The sequence below is a fragment of the Notechis scutatus genome, chromosome 4 (genome assembly GCF_049901735.1).
Source record: "Notechis scutatus isolate UNSWTSFEM ecotype Mainland chromosome 4, rNotScu1.2, whole genome shotgun sequence".
Classification (NCBI taxonomy): domain Eukaryota; kingdom Metazoa; phylum Chordata; class Lepidosauria; order Squamata; family Elapidae; genus Notechis; species Notechis scutatus.
The window spans coordinates 150059116-150084142 of record NC_142012.1 but is presented as its reverse complement, the minus strand read 5'-3'; the positions used below and the strand labels follow the sequence as shown (position 1 = coordinate 150084142).

The window sequence follows — 25027 nt, the reverse complement described above, 5'->3', positions numbered from 1 at the left end:
AAATCAATTATTCCTTTATTAGAATCTCCAGCAGCCTTGGCAAAAAGTCTCTCTCTCACACACACGCACACAGCAGGCTAACAAGTCTGTCCAGCAGGGAGATGAATAATTGTCTGCCACACCTATTCGTCTCCGCCCCCGCCTGCCTTTTATCCCCAGAGCTAGGGTGGGGCTTCACTAGCAGTGGTGGTTGTTCCATCCCAAGGATCAACTTATAGATTTCCACTGCTCTACTGTCCTGTACTTTCTGCGTATCCATGTGTTAGGCACTGGACCCAGCTGTTCCTCTTCTTCCTCATCAGCTACCTCCAGACCTGGGAGCTGTTGACTCTCCGAGGGCTGATGGCTTCCCCTAGCCTAGCCCAGGCTTCCCTATCTCTGACAGCTCCATTCCCTCTTCCCATTCAGAGCTCTCAGGTTGCCTTGATGTTGGCCCTGACTCCCACACTACCTCCTCATCTGATTCAGCTGCTGGAGGGGCTGGTGGATGACAGTCCACACTACCTCCTTTTGCCCTCAATCTTTGCTCACAATCCTTGTCCACAAACTTTTTTTTTAATGAAGGAAAAAGATTATGCAGAGCCAAATTAATCTAGCAGTAGCTAACACAATTTAATAAAGTTAATTATACCACAGGTAATCCTTGTTTAGTTGATAGCAATTAGGACCTGAATTTCAATTTCTAAGCAGTGTGGTTGTGATGACCCAGGGTGGGATACAAAAATAAACACAGTCACAAAAAAACAGGTGAAGCCCTTTTATTCCTTCACTTTGCTTCCTTCACTTTGCTAAATATCCTTGACTGGAGACAAAAACTCCCACACAAGCAGTTACAAGAAGGAGGAAATGCCATTTAAATTATAAACAGTAAAAACAACACAAACTAGACAAGATAAGGGCTGGAAGACGTCCACAGATATCAGAACACATACTGAAAAGGACGCCAAACTCATAGAGAAACAATAAACTAGAGATATTTCCACGCTTTGTTTCCAGCACTCGCCTGTATGCATGTTCGTCCTCTTATTCAGTTGTCACAGCTGCAGCCCATGAAGAGGATCAAGGCCCTTTCCTCCTGAGTACACCATGTCTCTCCCTTATCCTCTCCTCCCTGCGTGCCCTAGGATGGAGAGGTGATGGGCCTGGGTCCTCCTCTGACTGCCCAGCCGGCCTCTGCCCTTCCCCAGCCCCCTCCACAACCTCCGGAGCCACACTTCCACTCCCTGTTGGCTCTTCCTCCTCTCCCTCAGAGTCAGTCTCCACCAGGGGCATGACAGTGGTGGTGAAACACATTACATCACCATGTCTCTTAACAATGGCCATTCCAGCAGTTTCCAAATCATTAGGTGAATCATTGTGAGTCATTAAGCAACAACCTCATGTGACCCCAACTTTTGACTTTCTGTCAGCTTCCCGGTTGACTTTGCTTGTGGTTTCCACAAGAAAATTGCAAATGCAATCAAGGAAAGCTGAGATTGTTGCAAATTGAGACTGGTTGCCCAGCACCCAGATCACAATCATGTGACTAGGCACTGGACCCAGCTGTTCCTCCTCTTCCTCATCAGCTAGTGGGGTGCTGTGATAGCTGGAACTTTGAGGATTGATTTAAGGATGAAAATATGTAGCATAATTAAGAAAGTCATTTGGATACATCATCAAATGTTACACCAAATTATTACTTCCATGGTCTACAATAGAAGACAGAATCACCTAGTATTTTATTTTCCACTTCTAGTCCACATTAAAGAGTTAAAGCTGGAACAATTAAAGGCAATTCTTGTTGAGGCTGTCTATACTAATTACTTACAGTATTTTTTCCAGAGGATCTGGAATGTTTTGTGCTTTGTGATCTATCAAGATAGATAACAGAGAACATTTTATTAAACTCTTCATAGTCTTCATCTTTATGTATTGTTCAGTTGCTTTTGTCTGCTTTTTTTCTCATTATTGTCAGCTGTTTTAATGTTTGCTAATGTTTGATAAACATCAAACTATATTTTTAAAACTACAATGAATAGAATCTATGTTTAGTGCAAACTAATAATTTACCCATCACAATTTTCCAATTAATACAGAGTCCAATTATTTTGTAGTGTAATTTGTAAGATAAAATATAATAATATAAAATGTGAAATCTATGTATTTATTTTTATAAGGCTTGTAAAGAAGAGACAGAAGAAGAGTCCACTAATTTTATAGTAATGGAAGCTGGGTCTGAGGAGCTGATATATCATGGGTAATTATTTCAACATAATTATGAACTGTGCATTTTTTAAAGAGCCAGATTGCACCTTAAGCTTGATAAATATTCTGAGAATACCAACAGATCTTGAATGAGTCTCTAGAACAAGATACTATAATATTGAAGAAGCTGCTGAAGATGTGACCAAAAGTCTTTGAGAAATCCTGGAGAATAGATGACCTTACCAGATTACTGGAGAAAGGCAAATGTTTTTGAAAAAGGAAGGAAGGAGGACCTAGGGAACTACAGAACTAAAGAACATGACATCTTGGAAGATCCTAGGGTAGCTCATAAAGTGATAAGTCTGTAAGCATCGTGAAAACAGTGCAGTGATTACTAGAATACGGGTTAGTCAAAAACAAATATGGTCTGAGTAAGCCCCCCCTTTAAAAAAAAGTTAATATATTTTAGGCATGCTATGAACGTATTATTTCTTGACTTATGAAAACATTTGACAAAGTATTGATAACACTCTGCTAACAGCAGACAACACTCTGCTAAAAAGGCAATAGAAATGAATGGCATATTTATTAAATGGATTCACAGCTATTGTAAAGAGAACAAGTATATTTTAATCATATTGCAGGCTTTGGTCTTGGATATTAATAGCCTTATGTCTTTTCATTAATGGGTTGAATAAAGGTTGGAAAGACTACTACCGGATTAGCAGAATTCACAAATTAAATGGGCCAGCTAGTACTCTAGGTAATCTTCATATGTATAGGCTTTCATTCTTAAGTTTATATCCTGAATTATATGGGTGTAAGTGTAAAAGAAAACCTTGCATGGCTCTATTATTGATACAATACATGGATCTGTTTTCATAAGTTATTTAGGAAAGGGACACCCATTTGTAAAAACCTCAGTATTCTCTCAGTTTCAGGCTCTAAAATGGAACATAAGCAAGTCACTTTATCCCCTTCATATTAAATAACCATAACCATATTTAATAAAAAATAAAAACAAACCAATGATTTCAGAATAATTAATATAATTATTTTGTTTTCTAAAAACATAATTTATGTTTGTATTTCTATGCTACTTTTTGTAAAATATAAAAATAACTTATTAGAATGACAGTGCAAAATAATCATCTATTCCAATTCAGATAATTGCAAGCAATTAATTTTCAAATACCTTCAGTATGAAATCTTCAAGAAATTGCAATTTATAGGTTGCAGTTTCAGCATTTGTTTAAAAAATGTATGTTTAACTCATAGAAACCTAGATGATGATGCCCTAACTTGATAGTTTGATCATTTTAAATTCTGTTTTTTCCCTTTTATCTCAAGTGGTATGATGTCAAAAACTCAGAAGACTGAACCAGATGTTTTTCTCCCTCCCTCCATCAGCATGACTAGAAGGTCACCTCTTTCTTCTGTAGGTGACAGAGAAAAGGGCTTAACTTTTCTTTGTAACAGACATGAAGAAACTCCTAAAAGTAAGCTTATAACATTTTCCTCTCCTGTTAAAGTAGACTTGTGCCAACATTGCTCTTTCACAAACTTCAGAGGCAGCCTTGCTAACAGCTTCTGTATTTTTCTCAAGGATATATCTTCAGAAAACTGCTAAAGTGCTCACTAGACCAACGGTCACCAACCGGTGGGCCACAAGAAAATTTTGGTGGGCTGTTGAGAAATCTCACCCCCAGAGCACTCCCCCAAAGCAATTAATCCAGGCTGTGCAGAAACACAAGGTTGCACTGCCCACATGGCCTGCGGGAACCTTCCCTGCCCGTTCACTCCTTACCCAGTAAACTTGCCTGCTAAATTGTTATTTTTCCTTTTTCTGACCATCTCTGTTCTGCTGTGCCGGGAGATTTAGATTAGCTAGGAAGCAGGAAATGGTTGGATTTCTTGCTTTCTAGCTAGTCTTTAGATCTTCGGCTCAGCACAGCCGAACCTCCCTTAGGACTGAAGGTTTGCTTGCAAGCAAATTCAGTGCAGACTCACGGCAAGCAAATTTGAGAGAATGAGCTAGTCAATGGCAGATAGATAGATCACTGAATGATTCTGTGAGCAGCTCAATCTGCCTGCTTTGCCTGATTTTGGGTAAAAGTTGCTCTTTTTTATTAAAAATTCAATATTTACATGCATGGTGTGTTGTGAGTTAATTTTGTGAGTTTGCTTGCAAGCAAATTTTATGTGAAAGACTGAGCTAGCCAATGGCAGATAGATCTCTGAATGAATCTGTGATTCTGTGAGCAACTCAATCTGCCTGCCTGCTTTGCCTGATTTTGGGTAAAAGTTGCTCTTTTTTTATAAAAAATATATCAATATTTATATAAATATTTATAATATTTACATACAAGCCATGCCCAGTCAGTCACATGACCACCAAGCCACACCCACAAATTAGGCCATGCCCACAGAACTAGTTGGTGGTCCCTGGGACCTAAAATTATGAGTTTGGTGGTCCCTGAGGTCCAAAAGGTTGGCGACCCCTGCACTAGACTACTGGAATGCAGATACGTTTTTAATATAAGTACTTTTTCCTCTTGCTTATCTTAATAGGGTAGACCAGACTAAAAATACAATGCCATATAGGTCCAAAACTATTTTCATTAGAACAGCTGAAGTAACAGAATCTTTCAAATGTGTATGTGGTTCCTTCCTCCCTCACTTCATCTTTGTGCGAATAAGGGATATGTCACGTGCGAAAGACCAGTCCACATGTGAAGGTTCAGTTAAGCTGATTTGTTGCTAAACAGCCTATGCATATAAATCTTCTCAGTTAATGGTCAGCATTAAAGTTAGAGTTAAATAAGGATCAACATTACACAAGGAGGGTTGGACTTATTTCACTTGTGGCTACATAGGGATTCTAGACTGATTCCTTTTTCCACTCCCTCCCTCCAGGTTCTGTCATGCTCTCCTGCACGAGGGACCTGAAATGTTAATTCAAATTAGTTTGTTGGAATGGACTCATTTAATAGGCTTGTCTGATTGTTGCCATGGGGGCAGATTATTCCATTTAAGGATACTGGATACTTTCTACTGGATACATAGACGAGAAACTTATGTGGATTTAATAATTTAGTATTCAGAATAACTCGAGGACAAGGAGAAATCTGGGAAGGGATAAATAAAACATGGAAAATTGTGCAGGGAATACCCTTGGCTTTTCCCCCTCGATTAACCTTAATTAATAAGCTTTTGAATTTTAAATACTGAAATAATATCTGCAGGAAGCTACCAATACAACAGTTTCAGCCTGCATTTGGTATATCAGTCTGAGGAAGAGTTCTGAATAAAGCTCCTTGGTGCTTCATGTGAGCTGATAAAACTCGAGGGCTAATTATTCGAGAGGCTACGTGCAGCAATTTAAACTGACAAGTTCTTTTTTTCTCTCAATTCTTTAGCAAGAATATCTTCACAGTTTGAAAGAGCCGACGTTGCTAGTAGTTGTTCCTGTAGAGAAGAAATGACTCCCAATTCCTTATCTGAAAGACCAATAACAAAAGACAAGAGTGGTAAAATCAAAAAGAAAAGCTTTTGCATATCAAATGAGCAGACACCAAGTCCTCCTCAACTGGCTGCCAGCAAATCTTTCCCAGCAATGGAATTAGTTAAAGAAAACAAAGTGTCTCAAGATGTGCATGATGCTTCACCAGTTATTCCAGAATATTCTTTGGTATTACTACTGTTCATATTATTATTACTACTGCTGTTTTAGTTTTGGGAGGGATTTGTCTCATTATTTATTATTTTTTAGAGTGCCAGTCAGAATCATTTATGGCTGTATGGTACACTGTACTTTCAAATTGAAATCCTTTATGTGTTGGCGGAAGTATTGAATCCATGACATCTATGAAGTAGAGGGAGAAAGGAGGGGATACAGAGAACAAAATAATAATCCTGAATTTCAGAAAAGATCTTATCTGCAAGGGGAAGCAAGGCTACCAAGATACATGGTGTCTCTATCTTCGTGATTATTGATAGCATTTCCCTCCCTTTATCCCCTTCCTTTAGCAGGGGAAATAGTTTCCAATCACACATTGACTTTCTAAAAGGCCCCCAAAGCGTCTACAATAAATAAACAAATCTGCTTACCTGACATGCAGAGAAATCACATTTCAGGGTTGTTCTGTGAAGATTTTACAATAGGAAATCTTCAGCAGTCAGGAATGGGAATGGAGCTACCATTCATGCTTCCAATCTCCCCTTCTTTGATTATTCTGAGAAGCAAAGATTCCGCATTATTATTGGTTGGTACTGGGGAGGGAAGGACACCACTGTATTTCCTCCTGTGTCCCACTTGTTTGCACAGTGACAGTTTGAAAGGATCTGTGGTGTTCCTGCAATTGGTTTTCTTTCGGTGATTTATTCAGCAAGTATATAGCTGTGTCTAGGATAATTCTTTGAACATTAAGATGCAGCTGGCGCAGATGTGTGAATCTTTACTGGATTGGCAATTGTGTTCTTCTTGTAAAAAATCCTCCTTAAGGTCACACAGGCTAATGCAGAGCTATCACTACACTTTCCCATAGCCACACTTTAGATGTCTGTCTTAAGGGACATCTGACCTTTAACAGACTTTTCTGACCTTGAAATGACTTTTTTTTCACTTCCAAAAAACTCACCCTAAGTCCATTTCATTATCCCTTCTCTTCAGAATATTCAGAACTTCCTGTGTAGAGAGTAAAATGGGCTTATTTGGATCAGGAAAAATTGGAACACCCTTACCACATACAGTTATTTTTTTCTCACACATAAGTCACACAACTCTTTATCAAATATGTAACATATACATATTGTCTCTTATATACAATTTATTTAATTCACTATCTTACTTTATTTTTTCTTATCTTTTGAACTCCGCTTCCCACACTGCCATCCTTCACTGGGCTAAACTTTTCCATAGCAATTTCTGCTTTTTTTCCTCTTTAATAATACTTAATATCAGTAGAAGCTTAAATGATAAGAGTGTACTGAGTAGGGTATGGGCGTAGAGAATAGATCAGTGATTCTTGACTCTAAATAGTTAGTTACATATATTTATGCATTAATGATTCCCATTTGAAACTCATGGTATTGTGAGAAAATATTAGATTTCACCTGGCTGTTTTTAATATTACAAACTTAATTTTCCTATGCTGTATCCCTTAATTGTTTTATAATAGCCTCAAAGAAGATTTGTATTGCTTGGCTGTTTCAAATATTTAATATAACACCAGCCTTAAGCATCTACTTAATGTTCCTCCTTTAAATATAACTTTAAAAAAAAGAAATATTAGTAGAGCTGTCTGCTGATTCTTGTGTGTGTGTGTAAAATTTGCTTCCAGCATTTGGGCTGAAAAATGAGGCCATTTGGTTTGTTGGACAGCAGCATCTACATTTGTTGTTTCTAGCTGTACATCCTATTTCTGTATGCCTTTAAAAATGTGTATTTTATTTTATACATAATTTTATTCCTGTGGAGCCGAGCAAATTTCAGTTTATGCAAATCCCTGCTGCATGAAGAAATCTAAAATAATGCATATGGATAACTTCAGCATTTTAATTCAGTTTATAGTATTAAATAAATACTATAAATATAGTATAAATATAGTATTTATTTTTAAATATCGTCATGACTGCATACCATATTGGTTCTATATAGAGATGGAAATTAATGAAAGTTTAGTAAAACAAGAACTGACTGCAAAAAGTTTTGATAAATACTTGACAATCTAGAAACAAGTTCCACTCCATATAAAAAAACTAATTCTGAGTAGGCAAGACAGGACAGCAATGTCACTACTAAATTCATACTGAATTCATTATACTTATATTGATTTCCTAATATTCTACTTTCTCTTCTGGGCAAGGTGATGAGTAGGCCGTCCTGGTACTTTTGGGTATCTCTAGGTATAGGACGTAGCTTAACTAAAAAAAACAACAACCACCACCATCACCATTAAACGCCCCCTCCCCCTAAGACCTAATACCAGCAGCAAAATTCAATCTATAATTTCATGGCTTACCTGGAACTTTAAGGAGAGACAATAAATAGTGATAGTCGATGGTGATATCCTACTGGTTTGGTCCAGTTCTGCTGAGCCAGTAGCGGCGATGAGCAGCGGAGACTGAACCAGTTCTCTCCGCCGCTCTGCTGTTGGGCCCACCCGCCCGCCCAGGGTCCCATACTCACCTTTATCCTTTGCTTTTGAAGTGCAGCTGCTTTGCGCAGCACAACAGAGTGCTACGTGGCAGCTGCTGAAGCGACCGGGAGAGTGCAGGCTTGCAGGAGGTGAATTGGGATGCCTCTCCGCCTGCGCAAATTGCGTGTTTGGTGCGCGCCCACCAAACCACGCCCACCGAACCAGTGGTAAAAGTTTTTGAATCCCACCACTGATGATAGTCCTAATTATTCTTCCTATGTTAAGTTACTCTGGATTTTAGATGTTTTAAATGGATTATTCTGTACATGAGCTCATGTGGGGGAATTCAAGACAACACTTTGTGTTATTTTACTAGTCTTTTTTTTTTTTGTCATTCTAGTTGTCACAGGTAGCCCTAAGAGAGAAACCTGTTTGTAACCCATATCAAGGACTTGAAGAATTTTTTACAATGGGTACAAATTGTCTGCAACTTAAGATGGAATCCATTCCTTCATCATACAAGGCCCGAGATTCTCCAAAGAATATCATTTCATTTTCAGGTAGTCATGCATAAGAACATTTTTCTATTGATGTTTCTGCTTATTGAGAACATTTTCAATGCATGGTGGTTTTGTTTTCATTTTTCAAATAAACAATTTTTATCTCTATGTGTCAAAACCATAGCATTATGCACAAGTGAATTTTGGCTTTAATTGATATAAATGTTATACCTAAAAGACATACAGAAACATTGCAACATTTTTTTAAAAAATGGCATTCTCTAATGTCATACGTAACTACTAAGCAATGTCACATTACACTTATTGTGGGAAATATAATTATGTAAGTATTAGATTTTTAATTTTTTCAAGCTATGGTTGAGGGAACTTGATTACTTCTTTATCAAGATAGTTCTTTGGGAAATCATTAATTAATAATGTAGAGATAACTCAGTTGCTTAATAAACAACCTAGTCATTAATGAAAAAGTCACATATTGTTTTAAAACAGTTTTCCATTTTACTTTCGTTAGCCATAAAGCAAATGTTTTTGAGTTCATCTTCCCAGATCGTTCAAATTTTAACCTTGGAATGTTTATCATCTTGGGGTTGCAGCTGGGGTCAAGCTTACTTTCTACCAAATCTGTCCAGAGAAAAGGCTATGAATTAAAGGTCTTTCAAAGGTTGTAGTTAGTGACACATTTTGACAGAAAGACAGTGTCAGTTCAAGTCTCAAGAGCTTTCACTGAAATTCAGTGGTGAAACACAGTAAGAGGTAGTCACATAGTAATATAAGTGTAAAAATATGTTTTTAAATCAAGAAAATCATAAAGCATTTGGCAGCTAACATTTAATAGCACAATGGAGAATCCAGGTATTTTCTAATATCTATAGCAATCTATAAGAATTTTTAAGAGGTTTCTGAAAAATGGCCACCAGAGAGAAGACCGCCTCCTGGTTGCAATTGCCATTAGAATTAGTAACAATATAAACATGATTGCTATTGGGTGTACAATGGATATTTTAGTGGCACATGTGAAAGTCAATAGAAACAAGTTTACCTTTCATATGGGACACTTATTTATCTATGTTACTTATTGCCTCAATCATTCCCCACTTCAGGCCAAAGTAAATAGAGTCCAATTTAGACATTATTACCAACACTTTGTTTTGTACAGAAGAGGTACAGAACTAATGTAGCATAGCATAGCATATGAATGCATAAAGGCTTTTCCTTAACTCTGTCAAACCTTATTTCTTCTTGTAGTTCCATGTACTAATGGCTATTCTAGAAAACTACCTAACTTCAGAATTAAATGTTCAATAGTTCCCAGAGAAAATAAAACATAGGCAAAGAAAAATTCAAATCATGGGTTTGAATTCAGAATAAGTCTGTTTGGACTTTTCTCTTACTAACGGTGCTAAATGGAAAGTAATGATGTAAATATTTGCATTCACTTTATTTTGCAGCCATTAGCTGATGAGAACTTTTATTTGATCTGGCTATTTTTACTATGTAATATATCTATGCATTGATTATTTTTAATTAGATCTCCATATTAGCAACTGCTCATTATAGTTTTTTAGACAAATTGATGGATGTAAGTCTGTATTTAATTTAATAAACCTATAACGCCTTCCGCTCTTCCTTTTTCAGTGTTTATTTACAGAAATAAAATGAGCCTGATTCAAGACATTGCCTTTAATAGTTCATTTTATTAAAATTTGCTCTGGCCAGTTTAAACTGGCTGCTACCAATTAATCAACTTGAAGATCTAGATGAATGATTTAATGAATGCAAGCTTGATCTTATAACCAGTTTTTTTTTCTGTTGTTTGGTACATAAGTTTCCATCTTTGCTTTCTCACAGAATAGACTACAGATTTACTGCTTGCATGCTTTTAACAGCAGTTGGGTAGGAAGTAAGAAACTGAAAAATGTTCACCTGCTTAATTTCTCTAGGTCAAGTTGCTGTTGAAAATGCAAGATGAAGAAAGAGACAAAATTCTATTAGAATATTCTTCAAGTTCTGAGAAAGTGTAGTTGAAGATTTAAGTAGTTACCTAATGGTGCATGCATTTAAAGCAATGGCTGTTGACCAGTATAACTTTTTAAAAATGTAAAATGTCTGATTGTCTTAATTGGAGCTATTTTTTTTCATTTTCAGCACCTGAGCAGTGGACAAGGCACTTGAGTCTAGGGGAATGTGCTGATGAATGTGTAGTACAAGACATAATTAACAGTGAGCTTGGTAGACTGTTAAGTAGACTGGGAAGGCAAAGTCCACATACTAGACTTTCTCAGCCAAACTTATCCATTGGTGAGTGCTTTCCAAAACTAATTGGGCACTGACAGCAATAATTTAACCTTCCTGCATAATTCCTTTTCCAATACTGTAACCAGCAAATGAAAATCAGCTGCAGTATTTCAATTCATAGAACGTTATTATGTGTTTTATTCATTGACTGATGTTAGATATAGTGTGAATAATTAAAGTCGGCAGTTGAGATTTTTTATGTACTGCATTTATGATGGACAGTCATATGTCATTTTCTCAAAAACAATTTTGTTGGTAATAGAACTGCTGCTGCATTGTCTTTTTAAAAAAATAATAAAAAAAAATCCTGTAATAGTAATCTCCATAATTACATTTCTGCATACTTATTCCCCTTTCTGGCCTTCTGCTTAATGTAGCATGTGTAGAGCTAGGGTTTAATAAATATTTTATTGGCCTGGCTTACTATATAAGCAAGTAGTTCATTTGTGAATCAGGGAGAAGCAGCAATATTTTTCATTCTCTGTTGTTCAGGACTTACAAAATGATGAAAGAAATGTATACTAATAGCAAACCCATCCTCAAAGTTTTGATCTTCATGCAAGACAGAACCTCCTATTCAGAAAGAAGAGGGATAGTATTAGCAGACTCATAAAGGTTTGCAGAAATACAATATAAATAAAATTGCTCAAAGAATAGATTAATAATTACAGAAATCAGATTGATTACTGTGGAGGAGAGACTGGAAAATAAAAAAGGGAATAAAGTACCATATCCTGGGAAAAAAGCGTACAATCCACATTACAACAATCATGTCCCATGTACGTTTTCTAATATCAATTACAGTTGAAATATTATCATGAAAGGAAAATATTATACAATAAGAAATCATACTTTTCCACTGTGTTTATTGTTAGTTTAAACCAGTATTTCTCAGCCTTGTCTCCTTGAACTTCTACACATCTTTAAGCTGCCAAGATTAGGAAACTTAAGCAATCATGATCCACAATATGATATTTTATTCTCAAATATGTCAGTTCTCTAAATCTAGTGCTCAAAACAGATGTATTCCTCTTCTTTTGTTTCAGCTAATGCTTCCTCAAGACCTTTTTCTGCAAATATTCCCCTTTGCAAAACTGTTAAACACCATCCTCGACCATCTTCAGTCATTGAGACAGCATCCAAACATTTGAATACACAACATTTATCTCAAGCTGCTTTTGAAATTTCAGAAATTTCAGGCATTGATATCACTGAGAATGATGATCCTTCTTTAGAATATTATACCAGTCAACAAACCCTAACAGATTTAGGCCATGAATTAAAGAGTATTTCAGGTAATTGTACCAGTTCATCAAAGTTGCTTAGCAAAACAATGTAATTTTGATAGCTTAAGCATCCTTGTGCGGTGTGTATTTTTTGCACCTATTTATGTGTTAATTTTTCTAAATTTTTGGATTACTCGCAATGAAATGTCCAGAAAATGAAAACATTCACGGTTTTATTTATTCTGCCCTACTATTGGCTAAAAAATAGAAGATGTAAATAAGTAGTCAAGGTGTAGCATTCATCTGCAGTTTCTGCTTCTAATACTTGTAATATTCCTTTGGTTATAAATACAAAGAGTTATTGATCAAATTATAGTTCAGCTTGAATGAATTTATCCTAGGGATCATTTTCTCTTTTTTGTTGTTTGAAAAGAAGAGAAGCGATTTTAAAGGGGAAAGGTTGGATTAGAAAGCCATTGATAGATGTTTGGGTATAGAAGGATCGGCTAAACAGTAGGTTTTTTTAATGAGTCATATGGTCATATGGTGCGTCTTATTTCCTTCCACACAGGAGGAACTCAAACTATCTGACTAGAATAAGTATACTGAAGAGCCATAAGTATATTGAAAAACAGAAGAAATAATCTGTGGGAACACTGCTTGTCAAAGGTTTAGAAGAGCAGGGAGCAGAAAGCAAAGTTTGGGTTTAATTAAATGAGTTGGAGTAGAAAGAACTGAGAAAGGATGGATTAGCAAGCAAAGAGATCAATTTACATAATAGGCATAAATAAATAATTCATTATTCAGTATACTAGTTTTTGGTTCCTCTCTGCAGTATGAATTGCTTTTAACAAACAGAACTTATGTTTATTTATTAGGAAGTCAAACTATAGTAGATGTTAAAGAAGTAAAAGGGAAAGTTTCCCCTGTTCGGTCATGTCTGACTCTAAGGAATGGTGCTCATCTCTGTTTGCTAGCAGAGGAAGCCAACTTTGTCCGAAGATGCTTCTGTGATCATGTCGCTGGCATGACTGTATGTTGAGGCTCAAGGAACACTGTTAGCTTCCCACCAAATTGGTACATTTTATCTGCTTGCATTGGTATGCTTTCGAACTGCTAGTTGACAGGAGCTGGGGAAAAATGTGAGCTCACTCCATCACACAGTATTTAGGTCTCAAGCTGCCAACCTTCTAGTTGACAAGCCCAGCATCTTAACTCTAGGTGGCAGGTCCTGTAACAGTAGATGTTACAAGCACATAATTTAGATTATAAATTTTCAGTAGAGTTGTAAACCTAAGACATGATGTTTTGAGCAATTCATTTGTCCACGACATTGTCAATGTCTGAATAAAAAGAAATAAACTATTTTGCATCAAGTTGGGGGTGCATCTCCAACAGCCTTCAGAATATGCAATCCTTAACAATAGCACAGCAACTTTTCCAATTTAATTAACTTCCCTGTTCATTAATATGGCAGATTGAGATAATGTAAGATGTGTTGAATCCTTTGGCAGAAATCATGTGTGATATGATATGTTTTCTTTTCACTTATGAATGCTTCCAGTAGAGCATAATAGTCCTGACCTGGCACGGTGTGATAGTTCCATAAGATTATGGTAAATTTTACTAAATAAGTACATTTCTATTATTATACTGAAGAGTTTTCAGCAATATTTTGAACAAGAGTATTTTCTTTTTTCAAAATGTGTAATACTGTATATTTTGTATGTAAGAAAAACATTGTCAGAGCTGGTTGTTTTTCCTTATGCTTTGTAAATATTTCAGACATTAAGAATTTCCATTGCCTGTAATTTAAATATATATTTATATATCGAACATTTCAGATTCCTGGGAAAATCTCAACAATTTAAACTGTGGAGACTTCAACAGACATTCAAAAATCATATGTCGGGATTTGCATAATAACCATGAAATAAAAGACTGTAGTCAAGGTGATGCTGTAAGGTTAGTTAATCCTGACTTTTATTAAGCTTTCTCTGTACATCTCAGTATCCCTTGCTTTTTGAACAAAAGCATTTTTCTTATATAAAATATTCCTTACAGTTCTTTGAATAATTTTCTGTAAACAATGTAGGTCTTCGTGATTTTTAGAAGAATGAGGCCTTCATGTAGCTTAATATGTTTTTCCTAATTATTTGCTAATATAATTTCCTTCCCAATTATTAGCTCATTTGAAAAAATGTTTAATTATACATGCTTTGAAAGCATTAGATTTTCTCTGTTTCTAATAATAATGGCATCTTTCCTCAAGTAAGAAGTCTTCAAGGTTTTTTTTTTCCCTCCTACTCCCTACCTATGTTAGCCTCTTCCAATAGGATCTCATCAGAGATTTTAAGCTCAGTCTTACATCTGCATGAAAGCCCAAAGCTTTTTTTACTGCCTATTTGCATAGTAATAATGCCCCATAACTTTCAGAAGATCCAACAGCTCTCTCTCTTTTTTTTATTAATTTATTGATTCAACATTTCAACAATTAAAAACAGATGTCCATATTTTGCAACGATATTGTAACAGTGTTGACATTGGTTATTAGTAACATCCATAAGTACGTTATCCATAGCTATATTAAATTCTTCCTTGTTCTAAACACACACACACACACACACACACACACCACACACACACACACACACACACACACACACACACACACACACACACATATATATATATATATATATGCATATATATATTATAATATCAGGTTGGTATTTTCCCACGTCATTGTAGTTGTGCTTTTAAAGTTGTAGCAACGTTTTGGCAGAATCTCATCTGCCATCATCAGGCTTCTGTATAGATAGAATATACAGAAGCCTGATGATGGCAGATGAGATTCTGCAAACGTGCTACAACTTTAAAACACAACTACAATGATGGGAAAAATACAACAAAGCTGAATGCCATATATGTAATACCAGAAAACTTAAGAATATATATACACACACACACACACACACACACACACACACACACACACACACACATTTACAGATTTGTGATTTCTCATTCATTATCATTTGACGCCTTTGCATCTTTTCTTTATCCATTCGTACCAAATTTCCCATATCTTGTAATATTCTCTCTCTTCCTTGTTTTTTAATAACATCATCAGTCTGACCATTTCAGTGCATCCATCAGCTCTCTTAAACTTATTACTTCTTTGTTCATTGCCTCAAAATTAAAAAAAACCTTATAAATTCTATTTCTTTGGATTTGATTTTTCTGTGGCTGGATGGTATTGTTTAATATTCCTGCAGAAAACTGTTTCAGGTTTTATAAATGTCATTTAAAGTTCAATTTATTTGGTTTTTTAATGGGAAATAGTAGAGAGGTCAGTGATGATATACAGTCAGGCCATTGAGGCAAGATCTATGAACAAAAGTTCGGAACCTAATCAAGAGAATTGGAAGAAATTCCCAAATACAGCAAGGCTGGTATATTACATTTTATACTAATTAAAATAAGGCATAGGACTATTTGAAGAGTGAGTGATAGTGTATGGGAATATTTCCTGTCCCACTGGCTAATTGTACACTAGGCCTAATGAGTCAATCACTTTTGCAGGCTTTATGTTTAGGTTTGCAGTATATAAATATAACTGGAAGGATGACTAAAATGTCTGCAATATTCAATGTCTTTATTGTAAATCTGTACACAACAGCATATGCATGGTAAAAGTATATTTAAAGTTTCAAAAACTATACTATCTTTATACCATTTTCTGTTCACTTGGAGATTCAGTGAAACAGGTAATTTAATTAGGAATGCCTAAGTATTGGGGTAGCCATAACTTGACTCTCATGTTCATTGTGGCTCTCATCTTTATAATTCCATCCCCATCTGCTATTGCTATTTTGAACTTTAAGAAAAAAACAGTAATAGATTGTCCTTGATTTACAACCATTCATGTAGTGGCTGTTTGAAGTTAACAGCAGCACTGAAAGACTTAATGACTGTGTTTCACATTTAAGACTGTTGCAGCATCCCCATGGTCATTTGATCAATGTTCAGATGCTGAACATGCAAGTGACATGTATTTGTGAAGGTTGCAGTAGGGGTCATGTCATCACCTTTTGCAACCTTTTGACAAGCAAAGTCAATGGAAAGCTAGATTCACTTAATATCCATGTTGCTTCAGTGAGTCACTTAACAACTGTGGCAAGAATGGTAAAAAAATGGGGCAAAGCTCACTTAACAACTGTCTTGCTTGGCAGTGGAATTGGAACTCAATTGTGCTTGTACATGGAGGACTATTTGTAGTTTTATCTGTTTCACAATTCATAGAATTGTAATATAATATAGTTGGAACTGAGCTACCATTCAAAGAGGGAGCAAACAAAGATAATTTACTAGACCTGCTGTCTTCTGAGCTTTATACATAGTGTAGACCAAATATTTTTCCCGTGGCAATATGGAATATTTCAGGTTTTCTTGGTAAGAAATAAGTGTTCCTACATAACTGCCCAACAGAAGATATTCACCTATTTAGAAAAATTATAATTTCTTTTTTTATTTTTTAGCCTTTGTGATGAACATTATACAGATGATGAGGAAGACAAGATAGACAGACAGCAGGTGACAGAACTGCAATGAAAAAGAAAAGAATCCAACCTCATACGATCATCTAGTTCAGCCTTCTAACCAATCCAAAATGCTTGTCCCAAGTATGGTGGATCAACTAAACTCATAAGGAAGTAAATAAATAAATTAAATGCTACATTGATATTAAAAGATAAATGAAGAACAATATAGTTGGGGTTTTCTTCCTGTCTTTCTGTAAAAGAATTTAATTTACATTGGCCTTATGTCAGCTTCAATCAGAAATGTTGTTTATAAAACTTTTTTTTTTCTTCAAAACTCAATTTAAGGGTGAGTGACCTAATCCTCCAAACAGAACTGTTAACTAGTGCACATCTTGACTAATGATTATAGCTTACCTGGATATCTACAAAGGAAAGGACATTATGAATACTTCTCTTAGGGAAGCTCAGGATTTGCCATAGTTCTGCCTATTCTGGAGACAGTGGCAGAATCTAGGACAGTGATGGTGAGCCTAAGGCACATGGGTCAATGGTGTCATATCATGACATTTGAGGTGACATGCCAGTGTCCACCAACAGATATTCTCAAAACCACAGCCTGTTCTCGCATGATTTTTGGAGATCACAAAGGTCAGGCAAAAATTGAGTATGCTCTCACATGGCCTCTGGAGTTTTCAAAAATTACATAAGAAAGGAACTTTCTGCTCCAGGGACGAGGGCCTCATGTAACTCAGGGCCATCTCTGATAGGCTGAAGAGGCCTGTCAACAGAGAGAACACTGTCTGAAGGTAAGTGGCATGCAGTAAATTCTGGGGATCACAAACATGATTGATCTGGGTTTTTTAAAAAATAAATGAATATGTAAAGAAATGTTTTCTCTCTTTGTCTGGAGAAAGGTGTGTGTGACATGCTAGTCATGTTATGCATTTTCCAAATTTTTGACACGCTAAGCCCAAAAGGTTCACCATCACTGATACAGGAACTGAATTAATTTATTACCAGTTTTGATGTATTGTGAAAATACAATAAAAATAATCTCTTCTCCTGAAGCCTCTGTAACAATTCTGGGCAGTTTTGTCTCACATTAATGGAAACACCTCATCTTGCTTTCTGAATTATTTTTCTCATTGTGTTCTATACATTTTAAGGTTGGTGGCTGGGAAGATTGATTTTGCTTTTTTAAAACAATTAGTGGTATGGAAGTGAGCTGATATAAAAATCGGTATGATCTAACCAATATGGTGTATTTGTCTTGCATGAGAAAATCCTAATTTAAATCCTTATTTAGCTAAAGTAAAATCATAGTAACTACACAACAACTTTCACCCTCTTAAGTCGGTAACTATGAATTGTTTTAAAATGTTCTAGAATCTTGCCAAACTTCTCACATTCGACACAATTGAAGGGTGGGGAATATGCAAATGCACTGGGTTCAACCAATTTTTGTTCTATGTTCATATTTCCAAAAATATTACAGATAGTCCTCGACTTACAATGGTCCATTTAGTTGACTGTTCAAAGTTACAGTGTCACTTGAATGACCATTTTTCATATTTACAACTGTTGCAGCAGCCCCATAGTCATGTGATCAAAATTTAGACACTTGACAACTGACTCATATTTATGTTGCAATGTCCCGGGGTCATATAATCACTTTTTGTGACCTTTGGACAAGTAATGTCAATGGGGAAGCCAGGTTTACTTAACAGCTGTGTTACTAACTTAACAATTGCAGTGGTTCACTTAACAGCTGTGGCAAGAAATGTTGAAAAATGGGGTAAAATTCACTTAACAACTGTCTCACTTAGCAACAGAAATTTCAGTTGTGGTTGTAAGTCGAGGACCACCTGTTAGAACTATATATCTAAGATAACTGTGTTTTCTCACATTTTTATTATTGCTCATTAAGCATTTTATTTGTGACAACTACATTTTACTATTTGTGAAGCAATACAATAGGATTTTAAAAGTCATAAATTACAGAGAGATTGTAGTCTGTGTGCAAGTGGATTCTTATTTTCAGATGGAATTAGTCTTTACACACTACATATAGGTTATTGGTATGCAAGCAGTCAACCATTGTGTGGTTTCAATTGCTGCATCTTTATAGATACTGAAGCTAGAGTTTGCTGAGAATTCCCACTAGTGAAATGAGAGATTAACAAACTTCCACAGTTCTACACATTCATGTGTATTTTAAAAGCTGCATCTTCTACATTTTTAAAAATTCATGGATTAAAATCCCTACAAAAATGTGACCTATTAAGAAGCTGCCTTTATCCAACCTAAGAGCCTCGCCCACATTTTTAACTTCCAAATCTTTTTTAAGTGTATTGTTCTTTCTTTCACCTCTAATTTGCAATGTATGTTATCTTAAGACCTTCACTCAATCAGTTAAATAAAACTGCAGCTGTGTCTTAAATTGCACTTTTGTTGACAATGCCATTAGGATGAAAAGGTGAAAAATTAATTGCTGGTCGGATTTTATATACCCACTACAGAACTAGGAACTGCTTAATGTTTTTAACCAACACTATTTTTACTTTTTGTGGTTTAGCTGTACTATTTAGATCATGACTAACTTCAACTATATTACTGTTGTCAGGTTTCTTGTATTCCTTTCATTAGAGGCTGACTTCATTTAGATGGATCATTAAAGAAATTAATCATTGGTGTCACACAGTCTGACATGCAGTTTCTATTGACAAATGTTTATTTCTTGCAATAAAAAAGCAACTTTTATTATCACAATTAGAATGTTTACAGAACCTAAATGAGAACAAATAACACTCTCAACTACTTTGTGAAATGGGTACAGGAAAAAACTGTTCTCCTTTTTTTATAGTGTTAACCTTTCTCGGATTACTTTCCTTGGCTTTACTGTATTTTTCCACCTTCATTGGAAATTCATTATTGCTCCTTATGCAAACATCCCTCAGACCTGTGCACACTTTGAGAATGAAATTTAAGCAACAGAAAAAAAAATTCTTGTGGATCAGACCAAAGACCAATGTAGTGCAGCATTTAGTATTATATATAGTCAGCCAGATGCAAACCAGAAATTTAAGTGGGATGTAGGTGTATTAATCTCTTCAGCTACATACACAGTAAGAATGAGTATGTAAGCCATACTGCCATTGATTCTAGTAATTATATGCAGCCATCAAAATATCCACTTAGTAAACACTAATAGTCAAATGTTGCTTAAATTTGTCTAAATCCATAGATAAGCCCCCCCTTGATGGCTATTTAAATTCATGGCCATCATCATACAGGATGGCAGTGAACTTAATAAAATACCTATGTGTTATACTGAGAGAAAAAAATATTGGCCCCATATTTTTTCTATATTTTACTTTAATAACCTCACATTCTAACATAAGAGGAGAATAAGGCTTTTTTACGAAAATAAAGAGATTTTTTTTCCTTCTTCGCTTCGAATCACGTTCCAAATATTAACCTTTCAAATAATTATCCTCTTTAGGTCATTGCGGTCTTCTAATTATGTTTACTCCTTTTGCAGCATGTTTTTCAGTTTTACAGTAGCCTTTGTGAAATAATTCCCCATCTGATTTTACACCACATATTTATATAACTGCATTAATATATTGGCAGTTTATTTTTATTCCTTATCTAATAGCACCTCACATAAAATTCACTTTTTTTTTGCTGCTATAACACACTGGTTGTTACTTTCATTGAGTTATCCAGCATGTCTCTAGCCTCCTTGCTTGGCTTCAGTTTCAAATATATTTTAAGATACACTTTTTATTGTTGGTCTTAATGCTTGTTGCAATCAGTTCCTCAGTGCCTACTAAATTGTTTTCTTTGAAAAGTTACCTAATATTTCTCCAGGAACTTCAGCCTTATATTATACCATATTTCCTAGTCTTGCTTAATATTGATCATTTGTTTTATAAGCAGGCATACATTGTTAGTTTCCTACGCACAGTTATAGCACATTAACATTTGAACAATATCAGGGATAAGCAGATTATTAGATCCTGATGAGAATTATCATATCACACAAGGTGTGAAGGTGAAGGTGTAGACTATCTTTTTCCAAACCCTCCTCTTACATTGAATTTGTAGTTCTGGAATTCTTGAATTTATAGTCCAAAATATCTGGAACATAATTACCTAATTCCAAATGTTTCCTTGATTTCAACACTGCATTTGAAAAGAGCAATGAAAGCAGCAACCTTAATGGCAATAGCAGCAACCTTAATGGTGCTTTACAGCCCTCTCTAAGCAGTTTACAGAGGCAGTATATTGTGTCCAACAGCCTGGGTCCTCATTTTACTGACCTTGGAAGAAAGGAAAGCTGAATCAACCTTCAACTTGTCAGGATCAAACTCCAGGATGTGGGCAGAGTCAGCTGCAATACTGCATTCTAATCATTGAGCCATCACGGCACATCTAGTTTACAGGATTTTACTATAAAACAAAATTAACTTGGGTAATGGTTGTGCTGAGCATAGTACAATTCCATGTGTCTCAGCTCATAGATAAAAAAAACACCCTAAGTTAATAATTCTGGAAAAGCAAGGTTAGGATTGCAGTCTTAGATGTGTTAAGGCTTACATGGTCATTTTTTTTTTTTTAATGCAGGAGGAATCTCTGGGGATACTTAAGCCTACTTGGTGACTGCATGAGATAGGAGACTTGAATTGGGCATTTTCTTATTTCTCAAGTTGATTTTAGCTATTATTAGATCCTGCGTCTAATGAGTGCTTGAGTAGGAAGACAATGGGTGTCTCAAGAGCTGTAAACGGAGGTTGAAACAAACATCTTGGAAGACATTAGCATATTTCTCAACCTTGACAACTTTAAAGTGTAGATTTCAACTCCCAGAATTCTCCAGCATGCTGGCAGAGGAATTCTGGGAACTGAAATCCAGACACTTTAAAGTTGCCAAGGTTGAAAAACACTGTGTTAGTAACTCCTGTTTTCCCCCTCCCCCCAATACCAGTTTAATTCTTTGGGGGTTTTTTTTCGCTGTGCAATATTAATGTGAAATAATAACAAATGAGTTGGGTATATATATTACAGGTTTTCTTGTTAACCATTGACCATCTTCCCCTCTCCTGAAGATAAGAGAGGATTTACAGTATTCTGAAATTTACCTGAAACAGCAAATTTTGGAAGTAGCATGCTTTGTTATTATTGCCAAGAACAGGAATGAGACAATTCTAGATAATGCTTAGATAGTTACAATTTGTTTTTGTTTGGTGTTTGAAAACACACAGAATGACATTTACTTCTTTGTAATCATAAAACCCACTTTCTGTTCTGATTAGACATGGCAGAAAACTATTAACTATGTGTGGAGATTAAGTATGTTAATTAGTAAAGTGCTTCTTGCCTTTCCTTCCAGAAAAAGTTCAGTTATATTCACTGAGGCATGTGAGAAAAAGCTTTCCATAGAAATAAAATGGCTTTCATATAACGAGGCATTTGCTTGTTAAAATAAACACAATACGATCACAGGTGTATCGATGCAAATAATTTAATAACAGCACTAGCAGTATACAGGAATGTTTGCTCCTTAAATTAATGTTCCACCAGCCCTTAACTCCTTAATAACATAAAAGTTTCTAACCAAGCTGATAATAGAAGAAATCTTTAAAATCTGGGGTGTTTTCCAGTAAAAGTTTTATGTTACATCACATATTTATTTTCATTTATTATTTAAGGTATTTTATTTGTTTACTTGACATTTTATAAATGGCCATTCTACTCTATGCTTGCAGGGATTTGCAACAAAAGTAAAAGGAAACGTTAACACAAGGCAGAGATTAAAGCTTCAGTTACAATCAAACTCACAAATCAAGGCAAATATATGTATTTCAGGATGATGTTTGCAGGATCCCATTTGGGTCAGTCACTGGGACTAGAGGTTTAGCCTTCTTCGCTTTTGGACTTTTGCTGGAACCTATCCTCAGAGCACTTCTCTCTAGAACTCTGCTAGAGAGAAGTTTCCTGAAAATGGACTCCAGCATGAGTCTGATAGCCCAGAAGACTAAACCTCTAGTCTCAGTGACTGACTCAGATTGGATCTTGCTACAGTCAAACTGAGCACAGCATTAAGTACCAGAAGCTCCACGAAATAAGATTGTTTTTAAAAGTATTTTAAAAAAAACAAGTGAAAGAATTCTATAATCAGGCTCCACTGTCAATGAAGATGCAAGTTGGCCCATAGAGGGACTACTTGAATGGAATTTGCCAAGGAATGCAAAATGCTCAGGAGGGAAGAAACAATTCTTGAGACATATCTTCAAGCTCTCCCGGTGTTTGATAATAAGCAGCATTCTGAATTGAATTTTGAAACAAACTAGAACCAAATCATCTATGCCAAGATGGGTGCGGAATCATTTGCAAAATGCACATCAGATAATAATCTGGTCATCATGTTATATGTTAGCAATAATTCTTCAACTTTTTCACAAGGAAATAACCACACTAGAATCATTACAGTAATCTAACTCTACTAAAACTACATAACATATCCCAGGATAGGTAGCAATGTAACAAATTCCAATAAAATGAAATCCATCTACAATATACAGAAACACAAATTAACATCTAACGTCTAATATTTAAAATGATGACAAAAATGAATGAATTCTGCCCATTCTTTCCATCAATTAATTTCAATGTTATATTTAACACAGTCCTGCCTGGGTGATACTAAAAAAAAATTAGAATGATTCAGTTCTGGATGAAGGCTATCTATAAAGGGCTATCACTTAGAAAAATCGAGCACAGTTCCCTGCAAAAATGAAAGTAATGAAGTTTGTGTGTTACATTGACTCTTGAAGATAGTGCCCAGTTGGCTACATCATCTTCCTTGGAAAACGAGCAAACAGAAATCAAACAGTTCAGTTCAGAACTGAAAAAGCTTCTTGGATGAGAAGCAAAATGTCTTCAAGGAAAAAAAACAAAGTCCAGTTGCCTTGAAAAAAAGCACTTTTGGGATCTCCATAGACAGATGTGAGTCCAAACACAAGTAAACACAAAAGTAGCCTTACTACACCCAGTCTTGATATAGAGAATTATGAATCCATGAGGCAGTAAGGGATAAGTAAAAGTGAACAAAGTTAAAAAGAAAATCATTTGCAAGGCAAAACTGAAAGATCACAAAGTCTGGGGTATTAATTTTCAGCTACAACTGAGTATGATATGATGCAGCCTAGACTATCCTTGGTTATTTAAAGCCATTTCAGGGGAGCTACTGTATGTATGTATTATTTATTTATTTATTTATTTATTTATTTATTTATTTATTTATTTGATTTGCCAATTGTTTACAAGATAATAAGTATAAGTGTATACATAGTTGTGAATACATGAAATGGGTACATATAAGAAAAATAAAAGAAACAATAGGACAGGGACGGTAGGCACGTTGGTGCGCTTATGCACGCCCCCTACAGACCTCTTAGGAAAGGGGTGAGGTCAATAGTAGACAGTCTAAGGTTAAAGTTTTTGGGGTTTGGGAAGAAACTACAGAGTCGGGTAGAGTATTCCAGATGTTGACCACTCTATTGCTGAAGTCGTATTTCCTGCAATCAAGTTTGGTGCGGTTAACTTTGAGTTTGTATCTATTGTGTGCTCTTGTGTAGTTATGGTTGAAGCTGAAGTATTCATTGACAGGTAGGACATTGCAATGTATGATTTTATATACCATGCTTAAGTCAGACCGAAGGCGGCGTAATTCAAGGTTTTCTAGTTCTAGAATTTCAAGTCTGGTGGCATAAGGTATTCTACAACGAGTAGAGGAGTGGAGAACTCTTCTTGTGAAATATTTCTGGACTTTCTCAATTGTGCTAATATCAGATACGTAATGTGGGTTCCAGACTGATGAACTGTATTCGAGTATTGGTCTAGCAAATGTTTTGTATGCTCTGGTTAGTAGTGTGATATTACCAGAGAAAAAGCTACGTAGGATTAGGTTAACAACTCTTAATGCCTTTTTGGCTATGTAGTTGCAGTGGGCTCTAGCACTTAGATCATTAGAGGTGAGTATTCCAAGGTCCTTTACAGAGCTTGGGTCATCAAGATCTTGACTATTCAGCTTGTATTTTATTTTCTGATTT

At 35.6% G+C, this 25027-nt stretch overlaps 1 protein-coding gene across 1 annotated transcript in view; it reads left to right on the top strand.

Moving 5' to 3' along the window:
- ZBBX (zinc finger B-box domain containing) overlaps positions 1-18129 on the top strand; it is a 50314-nt gene extending 32185 nt beyond the window's left edge. Inside the window, exons 14-20 of the mRNA XM_026668331.2 lie at positions 3535-3683; positions 5604-5875; positions 8725-8884; positions 10991-11143; positions 12187-12435; positions 14211-14331; positions 16908-18129. Coding sequence (XP_026524116.2) covers positions 3535-3683; positions 5604-5875; positions 8725-8884; positions 10991-11143; positions 12187-12435; positions 14211-14331; positions 16908-16980 — 1177 coding nt within the window. The 3' untranslated portion in view covers positions 16981-18129. The remainder of the gene's footprint in view (positions 1-3534; positions 3684-5603; positions 5876-8724; positions 8885-10990; positions 11144-12186; positions 12436-14210; positions 14332-16907) is intronic.
- The last annotated feature ends 6898 nt before the right edge of the window (positions 18130-25027 follow it).